The sequence below is a fragment of the Python bivittatus genome, unplaced genomic scaffold (genome assembly GCF_059951505.1).
Source record: "Python bivittatus isolate LINGU-HERP-01145 unplaced genomic scaffold, Pbiv_v1 ctg000050_np1212, whole genome shotgun sequence".
Lineage (NCBI taxonomy): Eukaryota > Metazoa > Chordata > Lepidosauria > Squamata > Pythonidae > Python > Python bivittatus.
In genome coordinates, this window is record NW_028277033.1 from 11,394,133 (window position 1) to 11,409,654 (window position 15,522).

The window sequence follows — 15,522 nt, forward strand, 5'->3', positions numbered from 1 at the left end:
AAACCATTGCTCAAAGCGTTGAACATAAAATATGGACGTGATCCCCGTTAATGAATCCCACTTTCAACGGAACGCATCAGCAGCAAGGGCAGTTTGTTAGACTACCAAACGTATCCACAATTATTATGATTGAAGATCCACTATCCCATCAATAGGAGCGTTATATTAAGCTAATACTGCCTTTTCACAATCTTCCTTCTGCATACAATTCTGCTTTCCTGTGGTTGGAGTAAAATTGGTTCTTTGGCCTTATGAAGTGTCTCGGCAGCACTTCAGCCATTTTGTTTTCGTTGAGTCATCTTGGCCTTCATCAGAAGTATTGCTTCATCAAGGCAATACATGAATCGGGATCTCATCTTACGAGAGGAAATCCAAGATGTTGGCCTACATCTTACCCTCTTTGTGCTCTCCGTGGTGAAATCGTTTCCTGGAGGCCACCACTAGGTGGCACTGGGAAGCCATTTCCATATCCTTGCTAAGAAAAGGACATGTCACTTTTTAACGAGATGACAAATTTGATAGATAGATAGGTAGATAATAAATAAATAAATAAATAAATAAATAAATAAAGGTTATGTCCATGAAGTCAGCGGAGCTGAGCCCAACTCCAAGGAGACAGAGCCTGTACAGACAGAATAGATGAAGGTTATCTGCTATACCTTAAAACATCAACGGCAACCAATTTGAGGGGTGCTGGTAGATACATTTCAAAGTTTGAGAAATTATCATGGATGCCCAAAGTGGCTGTCCTGGAGGTGAACCTGCAGTGCAACATGTAATGAAACAGTTCTCAGAGGAAGGGGAGAAGAGGATGCTCTGGACATCTGCTGCCTCAGAGACCTGACCATCCTATGCCAGATGCTCCCAGATCTGCCTGGAACACAGATAAGTCTTCTAATCAAAATGCAGCCGCGCAACCTGAAGCCAGCCCCTGACTCACTTTTAGAAAGAGCTGACCCTCCCCCAGCTGCTCAGCAGCAGAGGAAACAGTGGCTTGACAGCAAGTGATGGAGGTTTCACGGAGGAAGAGAAGCCACCACAGATCCGGAGAGAGAGAGACTGAAAGTGGGCAACAAAACTCCCTTGATAATTCAGTTTTGCTAGACGCCAGTCTGGTCTCTTTGCTGGTTTGTGTTCCCATGCCCTCTTCTCATTTGCAAAACCCAAGACTTGGCTGACTCAAGGCCCCAATTTATGGCTCACTTCTAACTTATCCTCTTCATTCTCCCAACTCAGTGGCTAAACTACGAGCAGCAGAACTCTGACTTTCATCACTCACAATGATATTGTATTAGAAAGCTGCAGCTTTGGGCAGGACAACGAAGTCATTGTGAAGACGGGCAAGTCGGTTATGAATTCCCTTCAGGATGCTCATGAGACCCTTGTGCCAAGATGTCATTTGTGCCCCCAAAGAGCCGTACCCTGAACCCTCAGCTCCCTAAATTCTCATCCACTGTCCCTGCAGCAATTTAAATAAAATGTTGGACCTCTTGGCAAGTCCCATAGAAGTGTCCAAGTGAGAAATGGCACAACTGAGCCCCCACACTGCTGATTTCAGGGTCACGCCATAACCAGAAACACAAGCATTGCTCACCAAAACGAACAATGGGAAGTGCTTATCCTTAGTTTCATCATGTGTTCCCAGGTGCACGCATATCTGCACATAAGAGATACATGCCAAATGCCCCCACGAGGAAGGGGACTAAGCTAGGCTAGCTGATGAAGACGAGGAATGCAGAGGCACACCGTACACTCAAGGTCAAGGACGCTGCATTTTGGGGCTCTGCCTCTGCGTTAGCAATTTTCTGTCCTTAAGATAAACACCATGGAGCTAAAAATAATTCAGAGATGCTTTTCTGGGATGCTGATTATTTTTCAGCTCCTCGCAGTATTACCTTTCCTAGGACAACTGCTTTCAATAATTCTGCAATGTTCTTAACATTTTCAAAGTCATTTTCTCCAGAGAATCAATGCTTCTGCAGGAGAACACACAGTCACAGTGAAGAAACAGCAGAAGCTTCCTCAAAACATATCAATCCATCAGTGTTTTCCAAACTTTCCATGCTTAATGCACATCTTTCCCTCCTGAATTAAACCCAGAGGCCCAGCAGGGAGAACGTGTTGGCAAAGGGTGATCGCCCAGAGCTAACTTCTTCAAAGTCCTGTCACTCGCTGCTTCTCTTCTATTAAGGCAAACGGATCTTCTCCTACAGCAGAATCACATCAAATGGCCCCATGGCTGATCACAGAAAAACAGAGCAGGGCCAGATCTGGTTAGCCCTTGGATGAGAGGCAATCAGAAAATCCCAGAGTTATGTGTGCTTTGAGCCCAAAGTCTTCTTCCCCAGGATCTCCCCGCTAATGAAGTTAGCCCCTGCACAAAGTTCTTCCATTGTCCATGCAATTCAGCTAAACACAAAAATCCGTGACAACTGCTCTCCACAACCCACAAAGCCAGGGAGAACGTGTGCAGTTGCCACTAGAGGAGGGCAAAGAGCCACCATCTCAACAACGATTCAAGAGAGGAGGGTTTTTTTCCTTGCTGGCTGTTACAGAGACTAAGCACAAATGCCTGACTTATTGCTGCAAATAACCTGTTCTTCCTGCAGAATTTCAGAACAATAAATAAATTAGAAGGGGCTCATTATATTTATGTTGAACTGCCTCAATCTTTACATGCTACTCACATCTTGAACCAGCTTCTGCTCCTTCCACTGTCATCACTCTACCCGAACAAGGCAATGAGAGACGGTGGGCACAGAGAGCTTCATGTGCTATGAAAAAATAGGGCTTTGCAATTAATATTTAAGATTACCAAGAAGAATGTAAGTTATTAGTGTTTATAATTAGGAACCAGATTGTAGAAAATGAATATATATATTCTTGTTGTGGAGCACAGCTTACTGAATCAAGGTATGTATTTTTAATGAACCACCTGCTGGGAATGCCTCCGGGGAGGGAATTATGCTTACTGCTGTTTCAAAAGTAATGAGAATTTTTTTTTTTTAGTAGAACACAGGCTTCCAGAATATTAAGTATATAACGTGTGTGTGTGTGTGTGTGTGTGTGTGTGTTTGAGAGACAGCATTGCTGATGTGCATTATTTTCCCTTGATATGTGAGAGCATCCCCTTGACAATCTAGCTGAAAGCAAAGATCCAGTAGTTGAAATATGAGGAATAATTAGAAGATTATTTCAGATTGTGCTAAAAATTCATCAAAGCCGCTATCATGGCTTTGTGAGGTCATCAATACTGTATCACCAGAAATAAGCACAACAGTTTCTTTACATTCTGCTACTAATCTTTCAGTGTTCCACACCAATACTTCATGTCAAGGTAGAAAATGAGAATCGCTCACCGTGGTAGCCTGGTGACCCACTGATCTTTCTAACGTTTCACATTTAAGGTTGCACCAATTTTATGTGGAGTTCTGAAGCTTTACAAATTAGGCAGAATTAAAACGAAGAAGAGTTTAACCTAGATCTGCGTGGTGCTTGGCTTTTTCACTCCCCAGACTGCGAACTGACGGGAGACAGTGGCCAGCTCTCCCACCTCCGGCCTCCCCCACCACCACCAACTCCCCAGCTATCAGATGCCCTCAGGTATCTTCTGAGAACTACTGCAGAGGAGGACAGCGCTTAAAAGCTAAGGTAGGAGACTGGAGAAAAGGAATCCCCAAACAGACTTCACCAAGGATGCCTCAGAAGGGAGCCCCCCACGCTTTGAGCCCTTGAACGCCAATGCACGTTCCCCCCCCAGAGCAACGCTTTTGGTCTAGTTACGAACCAAAAAGGACAAATACCTCGCTGTTTGAGCTCTCCACAAACGATCCTCCAAACATTGCAGACATCCACTCACAGCTACAGATTAGTAGCGGTTTATGAGCATTTATCTTTCCATCTTCCAACACAAATGCCACATCTGTTAAGGGATCAAAGGAACAAAACAACCTATGACTGCTGGTGCTCGCAGCCAAACGTAAGAACCAGAAAGGAACATCGAAGGCAGCACATGACCTGCTATTTCACAGAATTTCTGCAAAGAGGGTTCTTCACTGAGGACATCCAGAAGGGCAAAAATTAATGTTTAAAGGAGAAACAGAGCAATTAAACTCTGAGTCTCCATCAGAGGAACAATGCCAGGAGTTCTTGCTTGCTGAGTTCATCAAGAGCTTCACTGGCAAAAGTTAAAATGGGTCAAATTTATCAGAGTTTTATAGGTCATGTAAATGCAGGGAGACATTAGTAGTAGTATTAGTAATCATAGTATTTATATCCTATCTTTTCTCCAGGAGCTCAAGGCGGCTTAGACGCGGGTCTCCCTTTGTTCTTGCCTGCAATCCTAACCCTGTGAAGTAGGTTGGGCAGAGTGTGGATGGCCCAAAGTCACCCAGGGGACTTCCGTGGCTGAGGGTGGACTTGAACTTGGTCTCCCCAGCCACAGTCCAAGACCTTCAACTGCTGGCTCTCACATTAGGGCTTCTTAACCTTAGTTGCAAGATTCCGGATGGCCATTAGATGGCAGACTTTCGTAGTATTTTCCACATCCTTCTGCTGCCATCTAGTGGTTGTCTGAACTTCAATAACCCAGCTCCTGTCGCCCGGAACACCTGGCATTGAATTATGCTCCAGCCTACCCTCCCATATTCCCCTCAAATGGCTCCGTGTCTCGCAATTCATCGAAGAGAAGCACAGCCCCCCAGCAGAGCAGCTGTGTCATGGTGGGAAGACTCTGGTGCAGGCCAGAAGGGCCGGGAGACCCTCCTGTCTGAAGAACTACTGCCAGAGAGCCTCTTGAGCCAGATGGATCACGGTTTGGCCTGGTAAAAGGCCTTTCCCATGCGCTGAAGGCGAAGGGCTAGAAACGTACATACTCTGGACTGGTGTCCAGGCAGACGAAGCAGCCTATGTAAACAGTTGGAGGAGGAGGCGTGCATTCTCAGATTGTAGTTCTGGGGGTGGGAGAATAAAAGAGAGGGAGCCCCATCTGGTTGTTAGCAAAGGAGCGAAAGTTCGCCAGGACCCCAGTGGAGGTGAGCCTGGTCACCCCCAAGGTGCCTCGGGGAGCTGCTTGTCAAAAGCTCCCAGGCCTCCTGCAGCAGTGCCCACAAGGAGGAAGAGCGGCGGGTGGGGTGGGGGACGCCTATTCCTGCAGGTCTCCCACTGAATTTTAACCTTGTTCCAGGGCCTGAACAGGGCCAGACTGTCTTCCAAGTGTGTGTGTGGGGGGGGGGGGGACCACAGCCTTTCTTTGACAGTCTGTGCCTCACTCGGATCTCTCTGTCAACAGCATCTGCTCCTTCCCTCTGTCCTGCAACTAGAGGGGAATCTCCTCCAGGCTTCAAAAGTAATTGTGGGTGGGGGGAATTTACTCTTCTTTGGGTAAAGATGCTGTAGCGTTAGCTGCCCTCCTCAAGGAAGACAGCAGCACCCCTGTTTTGGCCAAGGGCACAAAGCGGCCCTTCCTGGGACCCTTCAGGATGTCCCAACTGGACCTTGGTTTGCGCACAACCATCCGAGTTTCCTTATCGTGACTGGAACAATCGTTTGAACTTAATTCAGACAAAATGCAAAGCAAAGGGAATTTTCCACGTGCACTCACCAGAAAATGTCTCCTTGCAAAGGCATTCTTTTATTCTGTTAGCTTTCCGGACGTGGAAAGCCTTTGTAATTTCCTGGTTCATGAAGGCTTCCTTATTGGTGATGTTTTCTACCATCATCCGCAAGTCAAACACTTCCAGTATTTCAGCAATCTGAGCCACCCGGGTGAGATCTTTCTCATCTTCGTCCAGCTGCCCAGTGTACAAAAACCGCAGGACGGTTTTAAAAGGGCCGGGCTGGATGGACGCCTCCATCCTGACGACCGTCACCGCACACGCCCTCTTCGAAGCAGGGTTGACGTGCCTCCCTTGATGCAGGCTGACGAAGCCTTTGCCCCGGAGCGTCGGCCCCTGTTTCAGGCAGGCGGCTTCTCCTGCCTCGGGCTCTACCCCGAGACCAGGGCGCAGGCAGTCAGTCGCGGCAGCCGCCCCGTCCCCCCGCTTGCCCTCGGCTTCAAGGGCGCCGGTTCTGGCCAGGAGAGCCCCGCCTTTAGGGGAAAAGGTTTCGGTCAAGCCCTGCGTTTCCTCATATCCCATTAAGAAAAGATCATAAAACTTGGAAGAAGAGGTAGCTAAGTAGATCTTGTGAGCAAAGATCTGAGTCTGCTCCTGAAGAATAAACACCACGTCCGCACACAACGGATTGTCCAGTAAGTATCCCACGTCGTTGATCTTGGTGATGGGACACTCTGGGATCTTTATAACAGGAGGAGGTGCCTTTGGAGGTAGAAATGGAGCTTGAAGTAAAGGTTTCTGGACTTTCTTCAAATGCGATTTCCAGAACTGTAAATGTCTCCTGGAAATCAGGGCGGCTCTAATTGCATTATCAAACACGTCCTTGATGCCAAACTGGTCAAATACGCTGGTTTCGTAATATGGTATTCCAAGCTCTTTAGCAACTTCTCTGCCTCTTTCCGGCGGCAAGATGTCTCCCCTTTTGATAGGCCTGTAAACAAAATGGAGTGAAAAGGAAGAGGACACACCGTTCAGGCTCACTGAATGACACTGGTGGACCCCACCCATTCAGGGACGTATTCTCGGAATCCTTTGGCCTCCACGTCTCCCTTTTTGGTCGCCCTCCTTTCCCAGGCACAGGGAAGGCCATTGGGGTTGACCGTCAAAGTCCTGAACATCTGAGGGACCCGCCTATCTGAGAGATCCCCCCTCCGGGTATGGAACTGTTAATTGATTTGGCATTAATTTTGTTTTTAACTTGTATTTAGTTATAAACTGAAGAAACCGGACATGGAAGGCCACTTCAAATGGTTCCTTAGGAGCCAGGGGGCTGCGTTTTCTGCAAAGCAGAGCCACGGAGCCGCTTTACCGCCACGGGGGAGTGGAGTTTTATCCGCGTGCAGCTGTACCTGGCCAATGGCCTCCTGGCTCGGTTGACAGCTTCCAGGTCAGCATAGCGAAGGTCCAGTTGGCAGCCCACCAGAATGACAGGAGTGCGAGGGCAGAAGTGCTTGATCTCTTGGCACCACATGGTTTTCACATGATTCAGGGAGTTGGGGTTAGCAATGGAGAAGCACAAGACCACAACGTCGGATCTGCAATGAAGAGGCCTTTGTTTTACGTAAACTTCACATCTCAATCCCCCCTCAAAAATGGGGGGGGGGGAAATAATATTCGAGGCTCAGTTTATTTAGAAGTACACCAGGATCACGATGTTGAAGTGCACAAACATATTTGCAATTCTACGTTCCTCCCCAATAACCAAAGGCCCCTCTTACCCAACTTCTGAGCGGCATTTGGGGGCAAGGAGGACCAGAACGAGGCCTCAACTATGCAGCGAGCAGGTCAGCTCCCCCTCCTCTTGATGGTGGGTCAAGCACTCATTTGCAAAGGGGCCAATCATTTAACACCAGTAACACAAAACAGGTCCTGAGATAAACCACGGGGAAGCTATGAAGGGTGATTCCACACAGTTTCTGAAGGAAAAGAAAGTATGCCAGGGATCCCTTTAAAGGTTCAGGGTTCACAGGGGAAAAATTAATGAATCTTATTCCCATCCAGCCCAAAGTGTGACTCAGGCAATTAAATGGTATGCCCTCAGCCAGAAGCTGCAGCCAATCATGTCCCTCTGCTCAGTGTGTCTCTATGGAGACGTGTATTTGCAAAGCGCATTTCTCTTCTTGGTGCATTAGGAATATATTTTAGAGCCCCTCCCTCCCTTCCCGAGGTGAGCGAAGGGAGTTAGGAAAGAGTGAGACTTGGTCCTCCTCCCGATGCTCCGACTGCTGCAGACAGCCGATCTCTTTCCTTTCTTTTGAAATGTTTGCTGGTGGTCTCCAAAATCCACCACACAAACCGTGTCAGCATCGTCACCTGAAATCTCAGCCCAGGCTCGGATGGCTCACCAGATACACCGTTTCCGGGGGCGGGGGGCAGGGCAGGGCGGGGGCCATTCTCGTCACTGCAGCCCACAACAGCCTCCTGCTCGAACCACGCGAGGTCCAGAGATGGCAGCTGCCGGAAGCCCAAGTCCGAACAGAAAGAGGCGTGTTTGGGGTATTTTGTCCACATATAGAAAAAAGTGGGCTTCCGTGTTCTCTGCGTGGTTCAAAACGTGGCTCTTCCCAGCAGAAATGGCCTCCTGAGGGGTCTTTTTAGCAGTGGCAGGCACGGCCCTTGGCCACGGTAGCAGCGACGTTTCCGGGGAGGCACAGAGGGGTGCCTGCGTGTGGCATTGGCGATGGCTAAAGGCAGGAAAGCAGGAAATTTGCTTGGAAGAAGAGCCGTAGGCTGGCCCGGGGAGATGGTGCCCCGAACATCAGTGGTGGTGCCTGAGGGGAGACCTGGCCCTGGAAAGGGAGAGGAGGAAGGGGGCTGGCTGCTTTTTGTAAGTGTAACCCTGCAAAGACCCACACGAGCTCTGCTGATTTATAGCATGACGTTACTGTGGGTAAATTCTACTGACGCTAAAATAATCCATAGGCCGAGTATTTAAGAACTCCGCAGTTCTGCTTGGGCAATTATTCCCAGAGGTCTTTTGCAGGGTGGCCGAAGCAGGTGCTCTCCCAGCCCCTTCGTTTCAGCAAATCCTGGGACGCTCCTCGTTCTGCCCTTATATCTCCACCAGCTACTCAGTGATGAACCCTTTTGTCGTATATTAGAAAAGCACCTCCAGGAGGGGAAACCCGGGTTCAGGTAGTCCTGCCGAAGCAGGAACCGCTGAATTTTAAGCACGCAGATATTTGGCAAAGTAACATTTAGTGCTTATGCCATCTATTTTGCAACCTTTAGGAAAGGCACTTAAATGTACTTAAACTATTTAACTGTGTTTGTTAACCAAGGCTTGGAAGGTTGTTAAACCTGGTTGTTAGATGACTTATTTCCCAGAAGGTGCCACGAGGTCAGTGGGGGAAGGCTGATGGTCAGCATTCCTGAGCCCGGTCTGTTCCACCCCAACTCCTTCCTGCCTCGTGCTTCTCTTTTACGGCCTGTGCTACTGCCCCTGCTTCCCCAGAGACCCCACAGGTGAGCTGGGAGCAGCCAGGAGGACCCCACTCTCTGCCCCAGACCTCCTTGCTGCTCCGCCCCGGGTGTGAGCCTCCCAGAGATAGTGGCTTCACTCTAGAGTCTTCCCTCGCAGACGCAGTTCGTTGCTGGCCTCTCTTCCTCTTCTCCCAAAGCAACTGCCGGGAATACGATGCCAGGAACATATTACGGATGAAGCAGCGGACGCAAACACTGTGAACTCAACGGCTTTGGGCTGCTACTGGAAGTAAATCCACAGATATTCCAAATTTCATCTCCTCCTTGATTCTCAACCTGATGCTCTCCAGATGTGTCAGACTTCAACTCCCATAATTCACCCACTGGCACGGCAACTAGCCCTATTGCTTGGGGATTATGGGAGCTGAAGTCCAATGTACCTGGGGGGTACAGGGTTGGGGAAGTCTGCTTTAAATTACTGCAGATTAGCTCAGGCAAATATAGCACAGTCCAGAACAAAGTCATCAATATAAACCCAAAGTATTAATGCAAATGCCGCATCAGCAGCTGAACATCTGCTTCGGCACAAGGTCTGTGTGGCTGATCTGATGTGCCTTCGTGCTTAGTCCTCTTCCATGCCACATAACAAATCACTTTTGACACCCGTGCCAAAAGAATTTCTGGATCTCGGCCACCAGTCTCCAGGGCTGATGTTAATGTATTTGACACGCATGCAATTATGACATAAAGGTCTGTTCTTTTTGGTTACTTTTAAATTAAAAATAAACCAAACCAGAGAGAAAGTCTGAAGGGGCTTTAATGAATTCCAAATTGGTTGCAGGAATGTTAAGCAAGTATTGCACTCTGATCCTATAAAGACTGCAGCATTAATGCATTTAGGATTACAGAACGTTCTCCAGTCATACCAACATGGTCTTCAGTTAACAGCAGAGCTTGACCCTTCCTTGTTAGTCAGATTCCACTAATCTGGAACTGACAGGCAAAGTTTCACCCTCCATGGAATCACAAGTGACTGCAGGTCTTCAAAACCCTCCCAATTCAGCAGTAACTCAATCGGCCACTCTTCTTTATGGCCAGCCAAGCAAATAAAAATAGTTAATGTAATTATTAATTTAATTGTGTAATGGTTCTATGAATGAGCTATGAAATATATAGTATTTTCTTCAGATTCATTACTCCAGATTTTTGACCCCCAAAGCTGTAATTATTCTCCTATTAGCTTGTTTGCCACAAAAAGGACATCTGACTTAGACTGACCTTCCATAAGCAAAACGTCGGTCTTTATGGTGATCTCCAAACGTGTCCCAGAGCCTAAGAGAAACACTTACTTCATCAACCACATCACGGGACCGTTCAAGAACCTGGAACGGAGACACGTCTGTTAGTTAAAGGCTTGCTCCTTGGTTAAGGGACCTGAGGATATGGTATGGACCTAATTCCCAATAATTTGAGGCCAGCAAAGCTTACAGTCAGGGATGCTGCAAGATGCCACCTTCTGGGTTGCAAAAGGCTGGAGACCATCAGATCCTCAATTCAGGTATCTCACCAAATTACGATCTGACAGGAGCCCAAATCAAGAAGTCCCAAACCCGAATCGGCAACCATGGCTTGAAATAAGTTTGAAAAGTATTGTGCTAATTATAGTCTGGCATAACATATGAATACTTGACCATCTCTTCCTCTGTACAGAAGAGTTTTAAAAGCCGAGAGGAAGCAGATTGTTAAATCTTGGTTTTCTGAAGCATCCTAAACTGTGGTCAGCAGGAGTCATGGTTAAACCTGGGGCTAAATTGACACATTTTATGTATTTGTACGTAACAGGATTTCTTAACGAAAGGCTTAAGCCTAGACCATCTTTATTAAACTAAGCCCCTTATGAAATCAGTGCAACAAATGAGCAATAATTATCCAACATTTTAATCTATCTGTGGAGGACACAAAAGAAAAGTACATCATTAAGGTCTGTCTTGAAGGCAATATGTGGTTGCAAAGAGTAGGTTTGAGGGCTGGCAGGTTTTAGACCTGACATGGAGTTTATTAACAAGACCAACAGTTATGAAAATCAGCTGGAGTAGAATTGCTGGACTGTAACACTTGCACAGAAGGTGCGATCCCATGCATTTTTAAAAATTCTAGCAGCATAGGACAGATTACACTTGCTGTACCATCTATCTTCTTTACCAACTGTTTTCACGTAGAACAATCTTTTGGGGAATTTCTCTGGCCAGCTAACTGCAAAGATGAGCAGCTAAAAAGATGGACAGGGGAGGACAAGTTGGCCAGAAGATCTCAATCTTCTGAGCTAATCAATAGCACACGCAAGGACATGTCTATGAACCTTCCACCATGATATAGGTATGCAGTTAAGTAGTCCAAATATTTCAGGACACGTTCTATGAGTACAGGTGGAGGAGCCATCCTCTGGCCCCCTCTAAACAACTGAACTCCTCTGTCCTGAATTCCCTCTGTCCAACCCACAGGTCTCCGTCCATCCCTTCCAGGCAGGCGCTCAGAATTAACTGCCTTTTCCATGCCAAAGCCGTACCTACCTCTTGGCAGACCCGATACTGATCAATGGCCCACACGGTTGGGACGTGTGTTGCTAGCAGCTGGTACTGGCTCAGGGTGGTGTTACAGGCTCTTGCACAGATCAAGCGAGTTTTCCCCACCGCGTTATCCCCAACGACAACACACTTGATGGTTTCAACATTTGGTCTTTCGTAGTCCATGTCCGTATCCATCTACCGGGGACTGAAAGAAGACCAGAATACTGGTTACCACCCCAGGCACACCCGCCGCTTGGCCAGGAGCCTCCTGCTCCCTTGACTTTCTCAGAGGCCAGGATGGGCACGGCCGCTGGTGGAGGCTGACTTATAAACCTCACCCGGTTCATGCGCCCCGGCAGGGACCGTCCTCCGACCGTCACTCAGTTCCCTGTAAGTACAAACTCGCTTAAAGAGGAGAGAGCAGGATGGAGTACGGGTTACTGGCCGGACAGCAGAAGCCTTTGCCTACAAGCTGCTCTACGCGTTATGTTTCAGCCGCGCTTATACCAGTCCTCAGGAATATGCCTCCGAGGCAAAATCAGAAGACGAAGTTAGACAGTTACAAAACGAAACAGCTGCATATTAGCAGAGAAGGAGAAAACAAAGCAGGAGTCTTCACTAACGCGAGATTCCGTTCAGGCCCCCGACCGGTGATTCAGAAAACAATCCACTATGCCTCTGATTGATGTAAAGCCCCCTCCCCACCAATTCCAAGTCTCAGTTTGGAGACTGAATCTCTTACTGGCTGTAATTAGAAATCAATAAAGAGCCTTCCTGGATACAGAAATAATAATCCATTACTGTAGGGATGAAATTTTCCAAATTTGGGACAATTCGTGTTTTGCTATAATTGCCTGTACATCTTTGTGTGTGTATTGTGTGTGTTGCTTTTTAGAAGAATTGATGGCTTTTATTTCTTGGGGCAACTCAGTGTATTCTGCAGACATCCCTTTGTAGGAAGATCAACCAGGCAAATTCCAGATGGACAGGTTCAGGATACCCGAAAAGTACACCCCGTCTCTCTAATCTTTGGTGGATAATGATTAGGAAAATACAAGATAAAGGCGGTTCTGCCTGAAAAGCTGCAACATTTAAGGGAGGTAACAGGGGACAATATGAGATAATTTCCCAGTCTTATTTTCCCTTCTCTTCGTATCTGTTATGTCTGTGCAGAGGGAGGTAAATGCTGAAAATGGTAATGAACATGTCATACATCCTTTATATGTCCATAGATCAGAAACCTGCAAAAAGTCAGAATTCAGTTCAGTATCATTTCTGATCTTCAGTGTTTACTCTGAAATGTGCCCTGAACACATCCTGTAGCTCATCACCACACATGCCTGAGCAATGCATGGTATCAACCTGATGGTTTGCTTCTATTCCTACGATGATGGCCATGAAAGCAATGGGCTTCCAGAGCCCGCTGGGTATCCCTCGCTCCATCTCTGACCGCTGGCCAGTCTGGTCAGGACTGATGCGATCCAGCAACATCTGGAGGGAGAAGGGCTCTGCGTGCATGGATGTGTCTTCCACTTCCCCCCGTGTTCCATCCTTGCACAAATGTCACTTCCTGTGTGTCAGTTCCATTCATGCACACTGACACACAAGTTGATGGAAAACTTTTCTTCTTACACAAGAAAAGCTTTCAAGGATTTAAGCAAGAAGAGAAGCGCCCATATTATATCTTGACCAGGATTTTCTGTCTGGTAGGCTTCATTGTAGATTCTTCACCTGTAGATTTCTTTAACTTTGGAAGATGAATTATCTTAACAACATGGACAATGAGCAGTAAAAGTTCAAGAACACTGCAGCATATCTGCAAACTAGATTCATGTCTAAATTAAAGCCAAACTGTCTAGCAAGGATGTGTAAATATGCCTTTTCTTTGCAACGCAGTGTTGATAAAACACGGATAAAACAGTGTGGCTGTTTTGCTGAACAACTTGCTGAAAAAAACAGAACTACATGCTTTGTATTTCCAGGGTTGAGGGAGATAACGCTTGAGCCTTCTACAGAGAAAGGAAAAAACTTTGTTTTGAAGAAAAATAACACAACATACCGGGTTCAAGGGTTCCCCTCTGGATACAGAATAGATTTGCTTGTGATGGAAGGATCACTTTATGCTGACCTTCCCCAGCTACCAGATGTGGTACGCTACAACTTACACCATTTCTATCAACATAGCCCAGGTTCTGCTTACAATCATTTTTTAACAATAAAAAGTGGCTTAAAATGTTATCAGTAAAAATAAATAAAGCACATGTATTCTAACAAAGCTGAAGAGAACTCATTTGGGGAAAGCTGTACTACAGCATTGCACAATTCGAACGAAACCGATCCCAAATATTTTCTTCAGCTTCCAGCTCATTGCGCAATACCATATCACAGCATCCTCTGGCCTCTCGCAAGAGAAGAAGTGGCTATTTTTACCCTGTCTTGGTACCAATAAGTAGCACTTAAAATGCATTCCCACCAGAAATGGGCAATCACTTGATGTACGGCATCAACCCAGCACTGAGGCACTCACTTCGGTGTCCCATCTTCCATCCATCATCTGCTTGCAAGCCAGAGATTTCATTCAGGTGGTTTTCTATCCTGGCTGACGCAGCAGACGTTTCCACGACTTTCTTTGTGCCCTCAAACACAGGGCAAGCCACTGCTGAATGTCCCTCTCTCAGACTTCTGCGGTTATTTTGGGATAGACTCCAATGTAGTAGCGGTTTCTCTAACCTCTGTCTTGAATCCTCCCAAGAGGCAACCAAGTCAGGGCTTGTCTGTGTCCTGCATGTATACCTTGCCAGTGCCCTAAGGAACTCAAGGTGGCAAACACTGGGCCATTCCTAATGTTGTTCTCCCAACAATTCCCGAGGCTGGGATAAACCGATCCATAATTTCCTCGTGAGCTCCCAGGCCTTTCCTGGCCCAAGTCAAGCACTGTAATGACAACACTGCAGTGCTCTCAACTTGGGCCAATACAGACTAATACACAAATGTAAAATGTGAAGGGTCCACCTCTAACCCTTTGAAGTAGCAGAAAGAAACCAGTGAAGACCCCCCTCTGCTGAAGCTCAGGGGGGGAAATCCAACCCGATGCATTTTGCAAAACACTAACCCTGAAATCTTCTCCAACAGAAACACTTTTGGAGATATTGGATAGGTGTCCAAACACAGTTCAGTCTTTTATTGTTACAGGGGGTTTTTTCCCACACAGACAAGCAATTTCAAAATTAAGGAACAGGTATAATTTCAGAGGTGAGAAATTTCTGTTTTATGGGTGGTGTGTAATCAATTTTTTTTACCCAACATAGCTACAGAAAAAGCATTCCTCAAGTAGCTTTAAGTGCTATTTTGCTGTTCGGTATTTGCATATGAATGTTTTAATAATGGAAGGACTGTAATTAATTTTAATAGTATCTTGTTTCTATTTGCCATGACTTTTGAGATACTGAACAATTAAACATTACTTAACCAGTCAAGAGCTCACACCATTGTGTGAAGAGAAATTAAGAGTTTTAATCTATAATTATTCCTAGTCTATCCTGGAGCAGTATCTTTGTGTTAGCCTGTCTCCACAAAAAAGTAGATGCACTAAGGAAACACAACTGGGCAGGACTTCCAGTGACTCTTCTGTAGCAGACTTTGCCTTCCATGATGTTCTCCAAGTCGATACGTTAGACTGCAACTCTAGAATTCCTACTTCTGGAAGTAATACCCCAAACATTTGGGGAACATCAAGTTAGGGAAGGCTAATTTATTACAGAAGTCACAGAAAAAATGTGGTCAGGGAATGTGTAAGAGCCAAAGTACACTTGAGCAGTAGAAGAAAATAACCCTGCAAGTCACATGGACAGGACTGGGACTAACTTTATCCAGTAAGCTTATATTTGGGACATGTCATTTCAGTCTGCAGATAGAGT

General features: G+C 46.5%; 1 protein-coding gene across 4 annotated transcripts in view; it reads right to left on the bottom strand.

Annotated features, from left to right (window-relative positions):
- Positions 1–15,522, bottom strand: part of RHOBTB1 (Rho related BTB domain containing 1) — a 31,906-nt gene that overhangs the window by 6,297 nt on the left and 10,087 nt on the right. For all 4 annotated transcript variants that reach the window (XM_088129982.1, XM_088129969.1, XM_088129977.1 and 1 more), the window contains exons 2-6: positions 11,609–11,810; positions 10,317–10,420; positions 6,965–7,150; positions 5,603–6,546; positions 3,804–3,922 (exon numbers count right to left, since the gene is read on the bottom strand). In XM_088129982.1, coding sequence (XP_087986108.1) covers positions 3,804–3,922; positions 5,603–6,546; positions 6,965–7,150; positions 10,317–10,420; positions 11,609–11,800 — 1,545 coding nt within the window. In that variant the 5' untranslated portion in view covers positions 11,801–11,810. The remainder of the gene's footprint in view (positions 1–3,803; positions 3,923–5,602; positions 6,547–6,964; positions 7,151–10,316; positions 10,421–11,608; positions 11,811–15,522) is intronic.